The 23,105-nt window shown below is 37.0% G+C and overlaps 1 protein-coding gene across 3 annotated transcripts in view; it reads right to left on the minus strand.

Annotated features, from left to right (window-relative positions):
- Positions 1-11,851: 11,851 nt before the first annotated feature.
- Positions 11,852-23,105, minus strand: part of SUZ12 (SUZ12 polycomb repressive complex 2 subunit) — a 40,133-nt gene continuing 28,879 nt past the window's right edge. For 2 of the 3 annotated variants that reach the window (XM_070562610.1, XM_070562611.1), the window contains 7 exons: positions 20,407-20,584; positions 18,864-18,955; positions 18,501-18,644; positions 17,858-18,015; positions 17,266-17,464; positions 16,380-16,459; positions 11,852-14,183 (listed from right to left, as the gene is read on the minus strand). In XM_070562610.1, coding sequence (XP_070418711.1) covers positions 13,838-14,183; positions 16,380-16,459; positions 17,266-17,464; positions 17,858-18,015; positions 18,501-18,644; positions 18,864-18,955; positions 20,407-20,584 — 1,197 coding nt within the window. In that variant the 3' untranslated portion in view covers positions 11,852-13,837. Of the gene's footprint in view, positions 16,098-16,379; positions 16,460-17,265; positions 17,465-17,857; positions 18,016-18,500; positions 18,645-18,863; positions 18,956-20,406; positions 20,585-23,105 lie in introns of all 3 variants that reach the window. The other variant, XM_070562612.1, reaches the window with a different exon arrangement.

Consider the following 23,105-nt stretch of genomic DNA (forward strand, 5'->3'; position numbering starts at 1 on the left):
TTTTTTTCCATCCTTTTACTCTCAGCTTGTCTGTCATTATATTTGGAATGAGTTTCTTGTAGGCAGCATATATTTGAGTCATTTAAAAAAAATTTATTCTATCAATCTCTGTGTTTTTTTGGTATTATTTATATTTACATTTATTTGGTATTATTTACATTTAATGTTATTATTTATATGTTAGAGCTTAAGTCTGCCGTTTTTCTTTTTTGTTTTCTGTGTGTTCTCTCTGGTTTTTATTTCTCTGCTTTAATTTCCCGCATTCTTGTGGGTTACTTGAACATATTTTAGAATTCCATTTTGATTTATCTATAGTGTTTTTGAGAGTTTCTGTGTATAGCTTTTTTAATAGTAGTTCTAAATATTATATACATATATGTACATAATATACATATATACTATATATACACATTAATATATGTGTATATATAGTATATATGTTGTGTGTGTATATATAACTTAGCCATTTTATATATACATTTTTCATTTTATATCTATCTATCTACCTTATCAGTCTATTGGTCTGATGATTTTACCAGTTCAAGTGAAATACAGAATCCTTACCTCTCTTTATCCTTTCTGCATTTACAACATAATTTTTGTTCTTAAATATTTTCTCTACATAGATTTAGAGCCACATCAGACAACTTCTGCTTCAACCATAAAATATTTTAGAAGACTCAGAAGGAAAGCCTATTGTATTTACCTGTATTTCTGCTTACTGTGTTCTTTCTTCCTCCATCATGTTCCAAGGTCCTTCTTTTATCATTTTCTTTCTGTTTAGAGAACTTCCTTTAGCCATTCTTTTAGGATAAGCCTACTGGTGAAAAAGTCTCTTCATTTTCTTTTATCTGAGAATATCTTGATTTCCCATTAATTCCTGAAGGATATTTCCACTGAGTATAGGATTCAGGGTTGACAATTCTTTTCTTTCAGTACTTGAAAAATATTGTGCCACTTCCCATGGTTTCTGATGAAAAATCTGCTGTTATTTTAATTGTTTTCCCTTGTAGATAAACTGTCATTTTTCCCTGGTTGCTTTGAATATATATGTTTTTTCTCTTTAGTTTTTAAAAGTTTAATTATGACATGTCTTTGCTTGGATTTCTTTTCAGTTATCCTGTTTGTTTTCTTCAGCTTCTTGAATCTGTAGTTTTATGTCTCTTGTGAAATTTGGGAAGTTTTCGGCCATTATTTCGAGTACTTTTTTCATTCCTCCCTCTTTTTCTTCTTCTGGGACTCCAATGACACAAATTTTACATCTTTTGTATAGTCCCATTGATTCCTGAGGTTCTGTTTTGTTGTTTTTTTTTTGGTCTGTTTTCTCTCTCTTGTTCAGATTGGGTTATTTCTGTTGTTCTCTCTTCTAGTTCGCTGATTCTTTGCTCTGTCACCTCCTTTCCCTGTTGGGAGCATCTACTGAGCTTTTTATTTTGTTATTTTGGGTATTGTATTTTCCAGTTCTAAAATGTCCATTTGACTCTTCTTTATATCTTCTCTTTCTTTGCCAAGACTTCCTGTATTCTTTGCTAAACTACTGATTTTCTCATTTCTTTCTTTTTTATTGAGTTCATAATAGTTTATATCATTGTGAAATTTCAGTTGTACGTTATTTCTTGTCTGTCACCACATAAGTGCTCCTCTTCACCCCCATGCCCACTCCCCACCCTCCTTATCCTGGTAACCACTGAACTCTTTTCTTTGTCCATGTGTTTGTTCATATTCCACATATGAGTGAAATCATACAGTGCTTGTCTTTCTCAGTCTGGCTTATTTCACTTAGCATAATTCCCTCCAGATCCATCCATGTTGTTGCAAATGGGATGAATTTGTCTTTTTTTCTGGCTGAGTCGTAGTCCATTGTATAATATACCGTATCATCTTTATCCATTCATCAGTTAATGGGCACTTGGGTTGCTTCCATGTCTTGGCTATTGTGAATAGTGCTGCGATGAACACAGGGGTGCATATGTTACTTTGGATTGTTGATTTCAAGTTGTTTGGGTAGATATCCAATAGTGGGATAGCTGGGTCATATGGTAGGTCTATTTTTGTTTTTTTGTGGAATCTCCATACTGTTTTCCATAGCGGCTGCACCAGTGTGCATTCCCACCAGCAGTGTATGAGGGTTCCCTTTTCTCCACACCCTCTCCAACATTTGTTATTTTTGGTCTTAGTGATTATAGCCATTTTAACAGGTGTCAGGTGGTATCTTAGTGTAGTTTTGATTTGCATTTCCCTGATAATTAGTGATGTTGAACATCTTTTCATGTGTTTATTGGCCATCTGTAGATCTTCTTTGGGAAAATGTCTGTTCATATCCTCTGTTCATTTTTTGATTGTGCTGTTTGTTTTTTTGTTGTTCAGTTGTGTGAGTTCCTTATATATTATGGAGATTAACCCCTTGTCAGATATATGATTTGCAAATATTTTCTCCCAAGTGATGGGTTGTCTTTTGTTTTGGTCCTAGTTTCTTTTGCCTTGCAGAAGCTCTTTAGTCTGATCAAGTCCCACTTGTTTATTTTTTCTTATGTTTCCCTTGTCTGAGAAGACATGGTATTTGAAACGATCCTTTAAGTTCAGTGTCACAGAGTGTACTACCTATATTATCTTCCAGGAGTTTTATGATTTCAGGACTTATCTTCAAGTCTTTGATCCATTTTGAGTTTATTTTTGTGTATGGCGTGAGATAATGGTCTACTTTCATTCTTTTGCATGTGGCTGTCCAGTTTTCCCAATACATTTATTGAAGAGACTGTCTTTTCTCCATTGTATCTTCTTGGCTGCTTTGCCGAAGATTAGCTGTCCCTAGATGTGCGGTTTTATTTCTGGGCTTTCAGTTCTGTTCCATTGATCTGTGTGCCTGTTTTTGTACCAGTACCATGCTGTTTTGATAACTATGGCTTTGTAGTATATTTTGAGGTCAGGGATGTGATGCCTCCAGCTGTGTTCTTTTTTCTCAGGATTGCTTTAGCAATTCGGGTCTTTGGTTGCCCCATATGAATTTTAGGATTCTTTGTTCTATTTCCGTGAAGAATGTCATTGGGATTCTGATTGGGATTTCCTTGAATCTGTAGATTGCTTTGGGTAGTATGGATATTTTAACTTTGTTTTTATTCTTCCAATTCATGTGCATGGAATTTCTTCCCATCTCTTTATGTCATCATCTATTTCTTTCAGTAATGTCTTATAGTTTTCATTGTATAAGTCCTTCACCTCCTTGGTTAAATTCATTCCTAGATACTTTCTTCTTTTTATTGTATTGTGATTGTAAATAGAATTGTATTCTTGAGTTCTCTTTCTGTAAGTTTGTTATTAGAGTATAGAAATGCAATGATTTTTGTAAGTTGATTTTGTACCCTGCGACTTTACTGTAGTTGTTAATTATTTCTAATAGTTTTCCAATGGATTCTTTAGGGTTTTCTATATTTAAGATCATGTCATCTGCAAACAGCGAGAGTTTCACTTCTTCACTCCCTTTTGGACTCCTTTTATTCCTTTTCTTTTCCAATTGCTCTGGCCAAAGCCTCCAGTACTATGTTGAATAAGAGTGATGATAGTGGGCACCCTTGTCTTGTTCCTGTTCTCAGGGGGATGGTGTTCAGTTTTTCCCCATTAAGTATGATGTTGGCTGTGGGTTTGTCATATATGGCCTTTATTATATTGAGGTAATTTCCTTCTATCCCCATTTTGTTAAGAGTTTTTATCATAAATGGCTGTTGGATCTTGTCAAATGCTTTCTCTGCATCTATTGAGATGATCATGTGGTTTTTATTCCTCATTTTGTTGATGTGGTGTATCACATTGATTTGCAGATGTTGAACCATCCTTGTGTCCCTGGTGTAAATCCGACTTGATCGTGATGTATGATCTTTTTGATGTATTGCTGTATTCAGGTTGCCAATATTTTCTTGAGGATTTTTGCATCTATGTTCATCAGTGATATTGGCCTGTAGTTTTCCTTTTTTGTGTTGTCAGGCTTTGGTATTAGAGTGATGTTGGCCTTGTAGAATGTGTTAGGATGATTTTTTCCTTTCTTTCAAGGATGTTCATAATTGATCATGGAAACATGTTTATCATGGTTGGTATAATGGGTAGTCTTATGTGTCAACTTGACTGGGCCAGAGGATGTCCAGACAGGTAGTTAAACCTCATTTCTGGGTATGCTGTGAGGGTGTTTAGGGAAGACGTTAGCATTTGAATTAATGGACTCAGTAAAGCTGATGGCCCTCCCCAGTGTGGGTGGGCATTACTCAGTCTGTTGAGGGACTGAATAGAACACAATGGGACATGGATCTGAGCTGGGACATGGATCTCCTGTCTTCTGTGCCTCTGGTTCTAGGGCCTGCAGATCTGGACTGGAATCTACAGCAGTGGCCCTCAGGCCATCAGTGGCTTTCCTGGGTTCCCAGCTTGCAGACAGGAGGTCGTGGGACTTCTCAGCCTCCATAATCTTGTATTGGTTCTCTTTTTCTGGAGAACTCTAATACAACTGCTTTAAAACCTTTGTCAGATAATTCTGATATCTTTGTCAGGCTGGTATTGGCATCTGTTGTCTTTCTTCATTCAGTTAGAGATCTTTCTGGTTTTTGGTATGAGGATTGATTTTCTATTGGAACATGGACATTTTTGTGTTATATTATGAGACTGGATCTATTGAAACCTTCCCTGTCAGATGGCTTTTTGACACTATCCCAGCAGGAGAAGATTGAGGGGAGGGGCACTGCCTCATTCCTGCTGTGAGGAGATGGAAGTGTAGCTTCTACTTGGCCTCCGCTGACTGCCAAGGAGACTCCTTGTTACTGCATGCGTGTGGGAGTCTGGTCCCTTATGTGATCTCCACTCACACTTATTACTGCTGGTGGGAGTGGAAGTCCAGGCTCCCCTGTCACCACGGGGGTGGGAGGCCTCGTCCCTACCGGGTGGGTTGAAAGTACTATCTCCCTACTTGGCCTTCTCCAACACCATTCTGGTAGAGGTGTTGGGGTGCCTCCTTACAGCCTTGTGAGTGTGGAAGTCTAGGCCCCCCACTTGGTCTTTGCTAACGTTGGTGGGGTAAGGACAGAGTTTTTTCTGTAGTTATATTAGTTTCCTGGGGCTACCATAACAAATTACCGTAATCTTGTTGGCTTAAAACAACAGAAATTTATTCTCTTACAGTTTTAGAGGCCAGAAGTCTGAAATCAAGGTGTTGGCAAGACGGTGGTCCTGCTACCAAGGGTCTAGGGAAGAATCTCTCCTTGCCTGTGCCAGCTTCTGGTGGCTCCAGGCCTTCCTTAACTCAGTGCTGCCTAACTCCAATCTCTGCCTCCGTCTTCACATGGCCACCTCCTTCTGTCTCTTAAAGGACACTGTGTTGGATTTAAGACCCACCCAGATAATCCATGATATTTTCAGCTCAAGATCCTTAGCTTATTTGTATCTGCAAAGACTCTTCCCAAATAAGGTCATTGTCGCAGGTTCCAGGTTGTGGACGTATCTTTTTGTGGGCCTCCCTTCAACCCCATACAGTGGTGTTTGATGGAGCAGGGTGGTGATTGGCCAAAAGTTTCCGTCCTGCTAGGCTGCCCTTTTCCTGGTGCTTTGGCTGGAGAGGGCAGGCTTTTGTTGGGGCTTTTTTTTGGTCTGTGCCTGTTGGCATTTCCAGGTTGCTGGCTTCTTCAGCCCCAAGTCTGGGATACACAGAGAACCCAAGGAATGCACAGTGGTGAGTTCCTTGGGTTTCGAGGTCTCCAGCCAGTTGGCCCTCTTTCAGAATCTTCTTATGTTTGTTTTATATATATTTTCCAGGGTTTTTAGTTGTACTTAGTAGGAGGAATAGGGAAAATACACTAGTCCATCTTCTTAGAAGCATAAATTCTGAAGCTATATAATAGGTTTTAATATCAAAACATAAAAATAGAAGTAGAAGAGACCAAAAGTAAATACAGCTCTTATAAGGAGTTAGCCTGTAGAGGGGAGCAGAGTAAGCATCTGGGTCCTCTGTAAATACGAAGGATTTAGTCCAAGATCAAGAAGTGAGACTTACTCAGTTATTGTTAGCAATAAGCTATTGTGACAACTATTTTTGACAGCAGCACAGTCATTTAGGTCCCTCCTGACGTGGTTCAGAACTCTCCACACGCATATAAATCCATCAGTGCCAGAAGGTGTCGTTCGCTCTGCTCAGATGCAGTGTTGCATTTCATGTTTCCTGTATCCCGTGTCTCCCGCTTTCTTAGATTGTTCATTTAGTGGAGCGCTTCCTCCATTTCCTAGGAAAGGGTGCCCACGAGGTAAAGTTGTTGAGAAACAGAGGGCTGAAAATCTCTTTATTCCACCTTGTGCTTGGTTGTGACCGGTTAAGAATTCTAGGTTGGAGATCATTTCCCCTCAGATCTGCACGTGTTGCTCTGTTCTAGCTTCTGGTGTTGGAAAGCCGGCTGAGGCCTGTTGATTGGTGTGTTGTGCGTCTTTTCTCCTTGGGAGACTGTGATAGCTTCTCTTTATTCTCCGTCTTCCTCAGTTGGTGTAATACTCCGCTGTGGAACTCACTTAACTGCTGACCCTGTGGGTGTTTGAGGTCGTGACACTGCTTTAAACCCAGTGGATTATGAATTCCCTGAGGTTTTGTATCTTCCATAGCAATTGTTCTCAGCCTTGGCTGTACATTAGAATTTCCTGGAGAGCTTTTAAACACAGCAAAGATTCGATTTAATTGGTATCAGTGGAGCTCAGGCTCTTTTATTTTCCTTTCAAGACATGAAATGATTCTATTCTAAAGGCAGATTTGGGAGTAACTGCTCCAAAGTAACTAAAAGTTGGTCTCCATAGTCATTTTTTGTAAATCTAAATTTATTTTATTTAAAAGACTATCCTGAAATTATCCTTCTTCCTCTTTTTGTACTGTCTGTTTTTTTTTTTTTTTTTTTGAGATTGGCACCTGAGCTAACATCTGTTGCCAATCTTCTTTTTTTTCCTCCTCTTCTCCCCAAAGTACCCCCAGTACGTAGTTGTGTATTTAGTTGTGAGAGCCTCTGGTTGTGCTGTGTGGGACACCGCCTCAACATGGCCTAATGAGTGGTGCCATGTCCACGCCCAGGATCCAAACCGGTGAAACCCTGGGCTGCCGAAGCAGAGCACGTGAACTTAACCACTCGGCCACGGGGCCGGCCTCTTGTCAGTCCTTTTATAAAATGAGAATGACAGTAGATATTAGGTTTGCTTGTTTTATTTGTAAATCTTCTTATCTGACAAAATAAAAAGTCAGAAATTTTTAAAATCTATATTACTGGTCTGGGAAATCCAAAAGTCTGAGATCTCCTTACCCCCCTACATTTCCTGATAGATGGGCATCTGACAAACACTTTTTTTTTTTTTTAAGATTTTTTTTTTTCCTTTTTCTCCCCAAAGCCCCCCAGTACATAGTTATATATTCTTCGTTGTGGGTCCTTCTAGTTGTAGCATGTGGGACGCTGCCTCAGCGTGGTCTGATGAGCAGTGCCATGTCCGCACCCAGGATTTGCACCAACGAAACACTGGGCCGCCTGCAGCGGAGCACACAGACCTAACCACTCGGCCACGGGGCCAGCCCCCTGACAAATACTTTTGAACCAAGTAGTATTTTTCTTTTTAAAAAACAAAAACCATATTCAGTAAAATAAAACTAATTTCTCTCACAAAAGCTTTTATCCCATGAAATTTAATGTTGATTAAAACAAAATTGACCTTTCTGTCTCCCTTCTATTCTAAGGCAATGTTAGCAAACTTGTAGTTTCGTGGGAGAATTAGACTCTGTTAATATAATCTCAGGAGACTTCCATGTTCTTAAAACAGCTCGTGGAAGGAGGAGCGAGCTTATACAATCTAGCTTGTACTTTTTGTCTTCGGAGATGGGAGCGGAGGATTGAAGGTGGCAAAACCGTGTGGTTGCAGGAAGGAGACAGGGATGCTAACCCGGGGTGGGTTACTGTGCCAGGTACCTTGTTGAAGGAGGCATTTTCATCCCCTTGTACGAAACACGGGAAACAAAATCAGTGTGGTTAAGTGACTTTCTGAGTTTTGAAGCTGCAAAAGCACCAAAGTTGGCCTTCAAACCAGGTCTGTGAACTATCAATTCGTCCATCTCACGACCCTGTGTCCACGCTGCCCTCTGTCCCCAGAACACTAATTTGGGATTAGACACTTTGAAATGTGGTTTCCTGAAACATGAGTGTCTCCCTTTCTGGAGTTTAAAATTCACAAGGACAGGAACAATGTCTGGCTCATTCATCTTTGCATCTTCATGCCTAACTAAGGTAAAAGCCATAGTGGGTACTCAGTAAGTATCTAATAAATAAATAAGGCTCCGTAAGCCGAATTACCCACAGGGCAACCACAGTCCTTCTCCTGAAAGTCCTCACAGAAGAACCAGCTCCCCAAATAAAAAGAGAAATAGGACTAACTTAGAATCCGCTCCGAAGAAAACCTCCGTTGGATTAGTGAAGAAGGAGGGAGCTAAGATTTATGGGACCGCTGTTACATTCCAGCTACTGTACTGGGTGCTTCATAAAGTTAAGTGTCAAGATATAAAAAACTTTTATTGTGATACCTGTATAACTCCATCCTTTCTCTGGAGTAAGAAGCCATAAATCTACCGCAGAGACACATGCCTGTTTAGGGACAGGAGAAGGAAGAAGTAAAGTGACCGTGTTTTGACCCAGGAGGCTTGAGAGAATCCTTGAAACAAGATCTGAGTCTTACCCAACTTCCATCCCTGGTGCTTCGGACGAGTGCTGGCACGTACTCAGTAGATGATCGAATGGCTGCTCGTGGTAGCGTGCTAGAAGAGCAGGTGGAAGCTTATTGCATTCTGAAAAAGGATGGGGTAGCTTGGACACAAATAGGATTCCAGGGGATGGTGTGCCTGCAGGTGGCTAAAGCTTTGCCATGTGGATAGGATGGTAGTCAGAAATGGGGACGACAGTAGATAAAATACAGCAGTCCAGGAGATATCAATCTTGTTCCCTAGGACCAGCTTCATAAAGTGATTCATCCCAATCTTAACGTTTGTCTAAGAATGTAGTTGAGTGAATTTTTATCCCTTAAAAATCAACTTTACACTTGTAGGATATAGTACATAGGAACAGAAGATGCTCCAGAAATTGCATTGTAGACTCCATACTGAGAGCACCAGAGTGTACGGGGTGTACTTAAGTGCTGCTGTGCCCGGTACTCCACTTGGCTGGGAAGGAGAATGCATACATGAGAGGTAAGACTGGAAGGATAGATGAAGATCAAGGAGGAAGAGCATGATTTTTACTCTGTCAACAATGGGGAACCATTAGTGATAAGATCTCTGCTTTAATATGGTACTTGGTGTAATTAACAAAACCTCATGTATTTCCTCTTTTCTAGGAACAGCATGCTAATTAGATTACTTTAACAAAGAGAAGATATAAATTGAATGTTTTTGAAACTATTTTTGACAGTGAACTTCCTTTTTTTACTTAATTCAGTACAAATTTACTGTGTTCCAAGTTCTGTGCTGGGCACTTAGCCATTCTACCAGGTTCCCAGTGAGAAATCATCTCTTTGAACTCCCTTTTCTATTTTTTTAGATTTAATTTTTGAATCTAAGAACTACAAAAACAAAAAATAGGTAGTACATTTAGATGTTTCAAAATAGCAGTGAAAATCCTCTTCCTCATCATCCTTTTCTTTAGCTATCTCCGGAAAGCAGTTGTTTCTGTGTATCCTTTTAGACATATCCTATTACCCAAGCAAATAGGGCACATACTAGGGGACCAGCCCCGTTGCCTAGTGGTTAAGTGCTGCATGCTCTGCTTCAGCAGCCCAGGTTCATTTGCTGGGTGCAGACCTAAACCACTCGTTGGTGGCCATGCTGTGGTAGCAACCCACATACAAAATAGAGGAAGACTGGCACAAATGTTAGCTTGGGGCAAATCTTCAGCAAAAAAAAAGAGGGCACATATTAATTTTTTAAATTTTTTTAAAAAATGGAAGCACACTAGAAACTGTTCTCTACCTTTTAAGTTATATCTTGGCATTTGTTCCACAAAAACACCTTCCTGATCTCTTTTTCATGGCTGCATAGTATTCTACTTACATGGATGTACAATTACTTATATAACCAGTCACCTACTGATGACTTGCATCTAATCTGCTATTTTCAACACTGGTAACAATTGTCATTTTACACATTTCAGTTTATCTGTAGAGAAATTCCTAAAGATGGAATTGTTAGGGTAAAGGTTAAATGCATAGTGATTTTAATAGGAAGCACTACATTACTCTCTTTAGAGTCGTACCAACTTATTTTCCCACTAGAAACGTCAAGTGCCCATTTCCCTATTTCTTGCCACCAGTGTTACTAGCAAACTTTCATCTTTAGCAAGTTACATCTGTGTTCTTGATTTCATTCCTTCCTTTTTTTGGTAACTTTTGGCTTTGGTCTTCTCTCTCCTCGTCCTCTCAGTTCACAATCATGCTCAACCTTCACATCCACTCCCCAGAATTCTTCCTTTTACTGTCTCCCTCTTGCCCCATTTTCCGCATACTCTTTGTGATAAACTTCTCCAACTCATTTTCCTTTTACTAAATGCATTAAACCTGTTTTCTATCACCTAACTCCCTTGAAGTTGCCATCTTATTCATTTCCAGTGTGTTATGGGACTACTACTTCCTGTTTGAAACTCCTTTTGGCTTCTCACTCTGCGTATTAGTTCATTTTTATTCCTTTGTACTGCATCACCAGCCAACAGTTACTTCTCAGGCACTGACTTCACAACAGGCAGTATTCTAGTGGTTGATCTTTCACCTGCACTATTACAGTAGCTTCCCAGTGTAGGGCTTCTCCCCTCCCAAATTCTTAAGAGCCCTGGCTCACGTGAAACAGTTATTTTGTGTCATCTGTGCAGTAAATCTCCAAATGCTTCCTAGAGCCTAAAATCCAAACCCTTAGCATGGCACATAGAGCTCTCAGTTCATGTCATCACGTCACCAAATATCCGAGCACCAACTAAGGCCATTAGGCAGTACTAAGGTCAGTGAGACTGACTTAGCAGTCTAATGAAAAGGTGACGAGTGCTTGAAAGAAATCCTTATAGCGAACTTGGGAAGCAAAGAGGGGCACTCAATTAAAAGCAACATGTGTAGAGGCAACAAGCTATTACTAATAAATAAAGCAAGAACAACTGAATTGTCAACTCTTCTGTAGTGTTTTCCCCAACTCTTCTAGAGTTAACTTCAACAACTACTGACCTCATAGAATGTAGTATGTAATTTTATTATACAATATACCATTTTACTTTATAGTTTTCATAGCCCACTCTAGTCTATGAGGTTTTTTTTTTTTCGGTGATGAAGATTAGCCCTGAGCTAACATCTGTGCCAGTCTTCCTCTATTCTTTGTATGTGGGATGCCTCCACAGCATGGCTGATGAGTGGAGTAGGTCCACACAGGATCCGAACACCGGGAACCTGGGCCACCAAAGTAGAGTGCACAGAACTTAAACCACTTGGCCATGGGGCCAGCCCCTAGTCTATGAGCTTTGTAAAGGCCAAGATAAATTCTTTTTCATTAAAAAGAAAAAATCCACAACCAAAGATGTGTAGGTATTAGGCTAACTAATATTGACATTACTCTGAACTATAAACTGAAAAATATTTTTTCTGTATTACCACAAATAATATACTAGTTGCAGCTGATGTTACTAGAAGCAAAGCAGGAGTTCACATGAACTTTCTTCTCAGTTTCTGGGAGCTCTGCCCGATGGGTGTACTCTTCTGGCTCTTCATCCTAGCCAAGCCAAAGGTTTACTGCATGGATTAACAATGCATCATAATATTAATAAAAACAAAACAATACAGCTTTTATATTATTGAACTTTATGTACAAAATCATTTGATTTCAAATAAACATTTAATGTAAAAACAAACGTTCTTTTAAACTGAATTTTTTTTTTACATCTACTGTACCATTCAAATGTTTTACCATCTTACATGATTTCTTCAAAATCTCTTATCAAGGGTACATATAGAAAAGCATTTTTTTTATAAATAGAAACAAAGGGATTTTTTTCAGCTTTTATTATAAGATGACATAAAAAGTTTACTCAACAGAAGTAATTTCATTACTATTTGGGGGAGGGAATCACCAACTTTTTGTGCAAACGATGCTAGCCTTCTTTTAAGCATTAAGAGCATAGCTGCTTAAGAAATGACATAAGCAATAATTCTACACCTACATCTCCCCTAAAATAATCTATTTTTACATATGTGCACAGCTTTAGCAAATTAAAGCCCGAGAGAAATGCTCGAGGTCCACTGTCCAGAGGCATGATCCGAGTTCACTGTAACTCTGCATTTGGAGAGCTCACCAATCAAGGAGTCTGTAATGAAAGCTGCAGTTTCCCTCCTTCCTATTTTTTAACACAAAAATCAATGACTAAGAACTTAATACTGGATGACAAATCACATCCACACTATTAGTTAAATAGCCTCACAGTTAAACACATCTTAAAGACCAATCAAATCAGTATTTACATTTTATAAATTTCTGAAGACACCATTAGAAAGCTTATATATCCCTTCATTAAACAAAATAGGGAACTGCATCTGATGGTGGTGGAATGAAATAAAAAAATTAAAAATACCTGTATTTACAGCAGCATTGATCCTTTATAAATAAAGAATATGAAAATGCAATTATCTTTAAGGAGAATAAAAAATCGAGGTGATGTTGCTCAACCACAGTGCTTGGAGCTGGAATAGAAACCTATTGGTGCTTGTAAATGTGCCAGTAGTGAAACCACTTTCTGTTGGAGAAAATCCAACTGCAAATATGTGCAGAAAACACATAACACAGGGCAAAATTGCTCAAAACGATTCAAGTCAGCTTATCTGTATTGGATATTCTAATCATGAAATACATTACAAAGACATCCTTGCAAAGAAAAAAAGTTCCAACATTTTCTGGTTCATTTTTATAGAACATTTCCTCCCTCAAAGTGGCATCTTGAAAATCTCAAACTCATTCTTCCCTTGGTTTACAATCCTAATGAAAAGATGTGGACAGCTGAATTTTCCATGTGATTACCTAATTGATAAAACAAAAACAGCAAAATGTTCAAGTTTAAAAAATATACTGGGTGAGCAATGCACTAAAATTATCCACATAAAAACAAATGGTCAGTAACCTTATAAACCAACATGACCCTTCACTGTTGACAATTTGAAAAATTAACATCTTCTCAAACAGGCCTAAGATGAAGAAGTGCTATTTTAAAATTGTAAAATGAACTTATATAATGCAAAATATCTTACATTGTAATTTTTCATTCCAAATTGATAAAATGATTTCAAAATCAAGGATCAAGGTTTGATTGCAAATAATAATGCAACATAATTTCACAAAAAATCTTCAATTTTTAAAAAAGGGAATCACATTCCAATTTTCCCTCCCCAAGAAAATGTCTCACAATTACAAAGTAGAAAAACGGCCAGTCACAATGCAAAAAACATAATTTAAATATATGAAATAACTTCCAGATTATCAATTCAATATATTTCATAAGACAACTGTTGAAGTTAAAAATACTTTCTTTGAAGTATTGCTTTTCATGCTCAAACTAGAGAATGTTTTAATGACATCAATAAAACTGATATATATCTAATCTGCATAATGAAGTGAAGTAGAACCCTGATAAAAATATCCTTGTTGAAATCATTTACTTCATCTAACAGTGCCTGTTTGGAACTTATGATGAAAAACAGAAACAAAACTCTTCCTAGAGGCTGAATTCCCTAGAATGCAATTTCAGTGTTTGTCCATAACATGGGGTTAGGCCTTTTCTTTTCAGAGTTTTTGCTTTTTGCTCTGTTTTGAAACCCCTGAGACACCGTCTGTTTCCAAAGCTTTCTCTTTTGAGTTAATGTCACTAAATCCGTTTGCTGTCCCATTTTGTTCTTCAGTGATTTCTTCATTTGCAGGGGAAGCAGATTCTCCTTTTTCTAATTTTTGCTGCATTTCACGGAGCTTGGTAACAGCTTTATCTATTGACATTATGCTAATAAGATTAAAGTCATGCATGCTGACTAGATGAAGCATGAAGTTTCGACATAAATTCTTCTTAATTATTTTCTGTCCATAGTTTTCTACAAACAGCATACAGGCATGATTCATTTGATTGTCAGCAATAAACCTATTTAATAAAAACAACACAAAACATCAATAGCGATACAAACCATTTTTGTCAAATGCAACAGTGATAACTATTATAGAACAGGAGGACTATACCCAAATCCAGTAAGTGATGATTTAACAAGTAGTAAACTATGGTGACTCTGAGATTCAATCACCTGCGTGAGCTCACCATTTTAGAAATTTAAAGAGATTTAATTTAACCAGAGCTTAAACAAATGTCATTTCTGTTTTTCCTAACGAAATTACATACAGCAGTATTAAAGTATAAAATATTTTCTCTTGCCAGCACCACTTTCATTAACATTTTACACACACCCTAACTATCCCCTTTATTCTCTCCTGTAATCTTGACAATAATTTCCTATTTCAGAAGCAGTGTTTCTCTACATTTTCAGCTCATGGTAAATCTTTGAAAAAATGAAGATGTCACATCAAATGTGGTACAGTGTAGCTGTGTTGGTGGAAAGCGAGTAGAGTGCATATACAGTGAATAAAATTTGAGAACCAAATAGGAGAATGGCTGCTTAGTCACCCACTGAAACTGAGAGTCCAACAGAGTCCATAAGGCCTGCCTGCAGATTTTTAGAAACACAAATACCTTACCCAACTACCTGCCACTTTATAATGCCAGTACATAATGAACCTCAATAGTTGTTATGCTAACAGATTTGGATCAAGGAATTAAAACGAAACTCAATGAAGTAATTTGACCAAAATTCTATCTTGAAACTGGCATGTCAGGACAAAAAGAAAAATAGATTTAACCCAAGTCTCTACATACATACTTTACCATAACTGAGGTTTAATGACTAGATCAGGGACCAGGCGAACGTTTTCTATAAAAGGCTAGACAGTAAATATTTTAGGCTTTGCAATATTTAGGCTTTGCAAGTCTATGTGATCTCTGTCATCTTCCTCTTTTTTCTTTTTTACAACCCACTAAAAATGTGAACGCTATTCTTAGCTCAAGGCAGTATACAAAAAAAAGCTTAGGGGCCATGCACCCAGCCATCTGGACTAGAACTTCTGCACCAACTCCTCTTTACTCTCCAAGAGTTAGGAAACAAAAGTGTCCCCTCCCATTTATTTTACTTATCTATAAATGAAAAAACCTTGGATGCTTGTGCTATGGAAGAAGACCTTACATAAGGATCTAATAATAAGGTAGAGAAGAAAAAGTATGTGTATTGACAAGTAAATAGTTCATACAGGGAAGGGGACAGACCTGAGGAAAAACAATGCTTTCGAGCATACTTTTAGCCACAAAGGCACGAGAACTAAGGATTGTTCTATCTTGACCTCTATGAAACAGTAACAAGAAATCAGAAAAGCTACTTATATTTTATTCTGAATAATTATGCAATTTAAAAAAATTGTGGTAGTAACTGTGATAAGTAATTTTCAGGATTTCTAGCATGTAGCACATAGCATATTATTTTTGTATTCCCTGGCAATAAAAAGAATGAAAACTGGGGTCCAGCTCAGTGGCACAGTGGTTAAGTTCGTGCGCTCTGCTTTAGCAGCCCAGAGTTGACTGATTTGGATCCCAGGCACAGACCTAGCACCACTCGTCAAGCCACACTGGCAGCATCCCACATAAAATAGAGGAAGACTGGCACAGATGTTAGCGACAATCTTCCTCAAGCAAAAAAGAGCAAGATTGGCAATGGATATTAGCTCAGGGCCAATCTTCCTCTCACACACACAAAAATAAAAATAAAAAAAAAAAAGAATGAAAACTGGGGCCAGCCCAGTGGTCATAGTGGTGAAGTTCATGCACTCCGCTTCGGTGGTCCAGGGTTCATAGGTTTGGATCCTGGGCGTGGACCTAGCACCGCTTGGTAAGCCATGCTGTCGTGGCATCTCACATAAAATGGAGGAAGACTGGCACAGATGTTAGCTCAGCAACAATCTTCCTCACAAAAAAAAGTAAAGAAAACTGGGTCATTAAAAAGAAAAAAGACTTATTTTAAAAATAAAAACCTACTATTAGATGGAACTTGCACCTTGCTTACACATTCTTTGAACATTATCATTTTCCTTTCTGCAATTATAATAATTTGGATTAGGATAACTCTTAGGACAGACTTTAACAGAATTTTAAATACATTTGAACACGGGTAGATTTATAGAATGTGAAGCAGCAAAAAGAGCATAAAAGGAAATGCAGTATTTAAATTTAGAAATACCCTACCCATGCTTCATGACATGGAGATTCCATAGTTTCATCACTTCTTTCTCTCCTTCATTAACATCAGAAAATTCCTCAATTTGCTAAAAACGAAAAAAAGAAAAAATATCTATTAAATGCAGAATAAATACAATTGGTATTTCTAAGAAAAAAATGTAATAATGCCAAAAAGAGAATTTTTTGTAACTAAAAATAACTTATTTATACAGCAAAGTGGCAATGTTTCTTAAAAACAACTTCTATTTTAGTACTTTTAAAAGGGAAATCCTAAGTTATGAAACAGTTACCAATGAATAAAATGAAAAAGAAAAATACAGTATCATAAGAAGAAAATCTGTATTTCCATTACGTGGTAATTATTTAAGTGACACATTACAAAAATTGTGGATTCTTGGGGCTGGCCCCATGGCCAAGTGGTTAAGTTTGCAAGCTCCGCTGCAGCAGCCCAGGGTTTCGCCAGTTCGGCGACTGGCACAGATGTTAGCGACAATCTTCCTCAAGCAAAAAAGAGCAAGATTGGCAATGGATATTAGTTCAGGGCCAATCTTCCTCTCACACACACAAAAATAAAATAAAGATTAAAAAAAAAAATGAAAACTGGGCGCAGACATGGCACCGCTCATCAGGCCATGCTGAGGCAGCATCCCACATGTCACAACTAGAAGGACCCACACTAAAAGTACACAACTATGTACAGGGGTGCTTTGGGGAGAAAAAGGAAAAATAAAATCTTTAAAAAAAAAAATTTGTGGATTCTTGAATTTCTTAATTTAGAAAAAACTCCTTTACACTAAGTCAAAAGTTTAATTCATATGAAACAAGTTTTCAAATAGAAATCATTTAATCATAAAATTCTAAAGTCACTGTCAATAAAGATAATAATAATTACTGTAATCGTTTTTTCTCTTAGCCATTCAGGATCTTTTTCATCTTCACTATCTACTTCCATTTCTTGTGGACGGAGAGGTAAACAAGTATCACTATGGAAATACAGACGATTGTGTCCACTACTGTATGTTCGTTGCTGTTCCACTTCTCCATCTTCGGATTCGAGAAATTCAGACATGCTTGCTTTTGTTCGTTTTGGCCTAATGAAAAGAAATGCTGATGTAATATTAAGTGACAAGAATATGGTTCTTTATATTTCACACCAGCCAAATAGAGTATATTCCTTTCTTACAAGTTTTTACCTAGATATGCACACACAAACTTCCACTGGAGAGTTCTTTAATCCCCCTCCTGCAGCAGTAATGACATTAACATGTAAAACACAAGGAAAAGCTACAAAAAGGAAGTGAGAAAACCCCTGTAGAAAGAGGAGCTGGGGAGGGTTATAAAGCAGTATACCCCCCAGAGACTTAGCTAATACTGAAATAACGATTCCCACCTAAATAGTGGCTTTGTCTGGCTCCCTTTTGTTCCTCCAACATCATCAATAAAAGTCAGAGAATAAACTTTTGTTGTATGACCTTTATACCTACCTGCACACTAGAATGTGTGTGATAGGCGTTCTCTTTACTGGTCCATTACGACTAAAAGCAAATCCCGGCTGCCGGTGAATATCCTGAGGATTTCCTGCATAGGAGCCATCGTAACACTCGTTGATAGAAACATCTATCCTAGCACCTTTTGGATGATACTGTAACAAAAATGGCAAGGTGTTTAGGAAATAAAAATACTAATTATCCTACCCCAAATACCTATCCCTCCAATTTAATTAATTAAAAAGTACTTGTGGGTTCTTAATGTTTTGAAAACTAAAATGAGCCAGGAATACTGGCATGGTGCAGAGGAAGTCAGAAGACCTGGAGTCAAAAAGATTTGTGTTAAAATCCTGGCTGTGCCATTTACTGGCTTGGTAACTTTGTACAAATTATTTCTTGTCTGAGCAAGAATAAGGAAACTGCAACTTAATTCAAAGAGTTGGTCTGGGGATTATGTGAGTATCTATATAGGTATACTATGCAAATATATGTAAACTTTGAATCATTCATTGTAGTTCATGTGTATAGCATCCATCTAATGCAGAAATTTTGGTATTTTGTACAAAGTACAATTTTTGAAAGTCAGACTGTTATAATGTATAGTATATTATTGGTAAGAAAAAAATGAAAAGTTACTTACAACATAATTGAAGATAAATCTGCTATGGCAGAGTTTAAGATGCTTGAGTAAACTATAAAGTTTGCGGCAGTTCAGAGTGCACCAAGGGCAATGAAGGTCATCTCTTGCTTCAGTTTGTTGTCTTGTATTGTTGTTATAAAGGAACTTTAAAATAACAAAAAGCAAAAAAAGCAAATCTCCAATTTACACATCTCAACATATTTTATTTTCAATATCACCTTTTAAAAATAGTTAAAACAATTTAAAAGGAAAATCAAATTAGAGACATTCTTCTTATTTAAATATGCCAAAATATTTCAGATGTAACATGCAAAACAAAGGCATTTCATGATTACTTAAAAAAGAAGAGTCAGCTTTGTTTACCTGATAAAATATTCTTAATTTTTGTCGGTTTTCATTTGAAGTATCTTTTTCTTTTCTTGTTTGTAGATCTGTAGTCAATGATTCTTTAACAGCTGAAAATAAATACTTTTATATTTAATACAAATACTTCCTTCTAAAAAGTGAAATAACAGATCTTGCGAAAATAATTAAACACTGAAAGTTTCACAGAATTCTACTTGTGGTATTTAATAGAATCTTTGTCTCACTCTCAACTGACGATCATGGGAACGATCCTTAATCAGCACCTCTAATCAGATATTAAGGTTTGAATATCAGCAGGAGCCATTTTTTTCCTTTAAAAACCTCTTCTGTCCTAAACCATTATAAAAGCAACCCCAAGTAATTCCACGCAGTCACTATATGTCACTATATACTGTTTCAAGCACTCTGAGGTCAGTGTGTAGTTGTGATTGGTCTTTGTATTCCCAGTGCACAACTGTAAGCAGAGATCCACTAAGTGTTGGTTTAACAGAAATTAAACTAAAAATTATTGTATTGCTATCACTCCAAATCCAAAAGATAGTTACTGTTAATAATTTTAGTATATTTCTTTACACATCATATAATTTTATACATAACTTTTTTTCTCAGTTTCTTTGAAACTCTTTTACCTATTTGACTTGCTGCAGAGTATTCTGAGAAGTGCCCAGACCACAGTTTATTTGGGAAATCTTTCCCCTGATGTAGGCCATTTCTTTCTCTTTAATCTGACTCTTACAGTGACTTGCACACAAGGAATGGACATGAGTGGTCAATGTCAAAGACAGCTGTCTTAAGCCTTCTGCCTTCTTTAAACAGACTTAGATAAAAACACATGGATGCTTTCAGGTCAAGAGCAGTGTTCCTATCAGGCAGATACAAAATGACAGAACACTGCAACCAGAGCCTTAAATCAGCAGAGCTAACTACATCTGTCAATGTTTTTTCACTTAAAAGTTTACTGTGAAATTTAACCTGGTAAAATTCAGGTTATGATGATCCTCTTCCAGCCCTAAAATTGTAAAAACCCTCTGAAATACTGAATTCAGTTCTACAACATACACAAATTTTTATGTGAATTATAAAAAGCACACAGTGCAAAAGCCCTTAATACCTGCAATTCCAAAATCTAAAAAGCTCTGAAAACCAATTGTTTTCTCATGAGTTTGAGGCAAATTTATTTAGTAGAAAAAGTTGTCTTAAATTGACATGAGGCTATCTAGAGACCTCATTTGGAGGTGTTATATGATACATAGCATATATGCTATCTTCTATATCACGCTTCTAAAATTGAAAAAAACCCAAAAAATTCCCAGACACATCTGGCACAGAGGTTTTGGATAATGGACTGCTGATCAGTACTTCAACACAAAACTTTACATTTAATATAGGAGAATGTTAATTTACCATTGCTCATAATTTGTCTGTCTTAATAAGTCAATATTTCCCAAAGAATTATTATTGGAGCAAAAGACAAACAAATTAATCTAAAGCCTAAGTCCTAACTCTGCAGAGCATTACTTTGACAGCAATGTTTTCTCACCAATAGTTTGAGTAGGTTTAACTGAACCAGGCTTGTTTTCTTGATGGAGACTCTCTGAATTTCTAGTGGCAAGAGGCTTGGCAATAGGAGCTGTGGATTTATCATTGGTCTCTCCTGTCCAGCGAAGAGTGAACTGCAACGTAGGTCCCTGAGAAAATGTTTCAAATGGAGGCAGCCTCTGAAAAAGAAAAGACATGAAAAGAGTGAAGATTTCATAGAATGAATTGAAAGAAACTGTAGGAATAAAAAAATACATATTTATTATGATAAGTTAGTGTGGATTTGATCTAAATCAACAGATTTTTTCCTTGAAAACCCAAAACACCTCCAGGGATGGCCAGGCAAGTAAGGTCAATGTATGGCACAGACGAGCCTGTAGTACTGGAGAGCTCAGGCTGTCGAAGAGAGGCAGCAGCTAATCAGCAATTGTGATATGTGCAAACACAGGCCCAGTACAGCCAGATTTTCAGATTTTTCAAAAGAAGTCAGAAACCCAAGTTCTCATGGGAAATGTTCCCATTGTTATATATTGGTAACCAACTAAAAGTGTCTTGAGAAACAACAAAACACAAAAACCGTGGTACCCAAAGCCTGCCACCTTGCAACCTCTCTTGGATGACCAATACGCTTTCTTTGTGTAAACTGAACAGTTATAGCAATTAGTAATTTTCCTTGATTTCTCTCAGCTTCATTGACGACTGCTGAACTATCTTGGCTTTCCTCCTTCACCTATCATCACTTAAAAGATAACTCTTCTTTTGGTCTCCTTAATTCCTAGCTAACATTTAGCTATCTGCCCCACTCGCTCACTCAACCTCAAGGACTTACCTATTAGGCTGATGATCCCAAATTGATTCTCCATTCTTTATACTAAGCTCTAAACCTGTATATCTCCCAACTGTCTCTTGGACAAAGCCACTTGAATGATATCCATGTCACTTGAACTAAAATATCTTAAATGTGAATCTATTCTTTTCTTTCCTTCCCAGGTACAATTATTTTTGTTTCCAGCATTATCATTCTAGTAGTGACCCTCAGTTAAAAATTTTAGAATTACATCTGACCCCTATTTTTCCCTTTGTTTCTCTTATATAATCACCTAGTAAAGATCCTTACTACCTTATTACTACAGTATCCCAGCTGCTCTCCCTGCTTCCAGTTTTCACTTCTCAATCCATATACAGGAGACTAAATTATCTCCTTAAAGACTGCTTTCATGCTAGCCTTTTTTATAGAAACCTTCAATGGGCTCCTGTTCACTGCCATACAAGCTGAAATTCCTTCTACATCTTTATTATAAATAATCCTCTTAAAACTATAATTTTAGACTGGAATGAGGTAAAAGTGTGATCATATAAACTGGTTTTGACGCAATAAGTCCATATTTAGGAATTTATCTTATAAAAATACTTGCAATTCAAAAAGATACATGTACGTGTATATTCACTACAACATTTTTGAAAATGTAAAAAAGATTAAAATAACAATTATCCATTAAAAGTGGCATTGGTTTAGTTAGTTGAGACATTTATTTAAAAGAATACCAGAGCTTTTAAAAAGAAGCAAATCTAGGGGCAAGCCTGGGAGTGTAGTGGTTAAGTTCACACAGTCCGCTTCGGCAGGCCGGGGTTGGCAGGTTCAGATCCTAGCAGCAGACCTACACAACCGCTTATCAAGCCATGCTGTGGGAGGCACCCCACATACAAAATAGAGGAAGATGGGCACAGATGTTAGCTCAGGGCCAATCTTCCTCACCAAAAAAAGGAGGATTGGTGGTGGATGTTAGCTCAGGACTAATCTTCCTCACAAAAACATTAAAAAAAATAAAAAGAAGCAAATATATATGATCTGATTTAAAAGGATGCCCATTTCATATTGCCCCAAACAATTTCTTGTGAAAAACCAACAACTCATATATATAATCCTTATTGTTTCATGGATAAACTTTAAATAAGAAATTTAAAACATAAAGATAATAAATACCTGCAGAAAATTCAAACACTGTAGATAAGTATAAAGAAATAAAAATTATTTGAAATCCCATCACCGGGAGATAACCACTATTATTAATTTTAGAAAAAGTAGGAGTATGTATACTATTATATAAAAATTAAATGATGGAAATCTTCTCGTCACAGTATTGTCCTTTTTAAAAATGGCTATCTTTTTAGATTTAAGGTGTTTCCAATTTTTCATTATTTAAAAAATTTTTACAAGACCTGTTACCTACATTTTTTCAGTTAACCAGGTACTACCTTGTGAGAAAACTGTAGAACTGGAATTAACTGTTAATGACTATATACACAATTTAAATTTTTACCCACATTGCCAGTCTGCCCTCGAGTAAGGCTGTACCAAGTTATTCCCAGACTGAAGCATTATTTGGGAGTGTGTCCTCACATCTCCAAATAGAAACCGTCAATCTTTTCAACTGTTGTCAAGCTAGCAGTCAAAAGTAGCATCTCTAATTTTGTTTGCATGTTGAATACTAATAAGGCTTATCATCTTTTTAAAAGGTTGCTGGCAATCTATATTTGCTGCTTTACTCACTTTTCTAATTAGATTATTTTTTCTTATTGGTTTATAAAACTACATATTCATATTAGCCTTTTGTATGTTACAAATATTTTCCCCAGTCCATCATTTGTTTTTAACTTTAGATTTTTGCAGTAAAAAAATGATTCACTTTAATCCGTCAT

This window comes from Equus przewalskii, chromosome 10 (assembly GCF_037783145.1).
Source record: "Equus przewalskii isolate Varuska chromosome 10, EquPr2, whole genome shotgun sequence".
Taxonomy (NCBI): domain Eukaryota; kingdom Metazoa; phylum Chordata; class Mammalia; order Perissodactyla; family Equidae; genus Equus; species Equus przewalskii.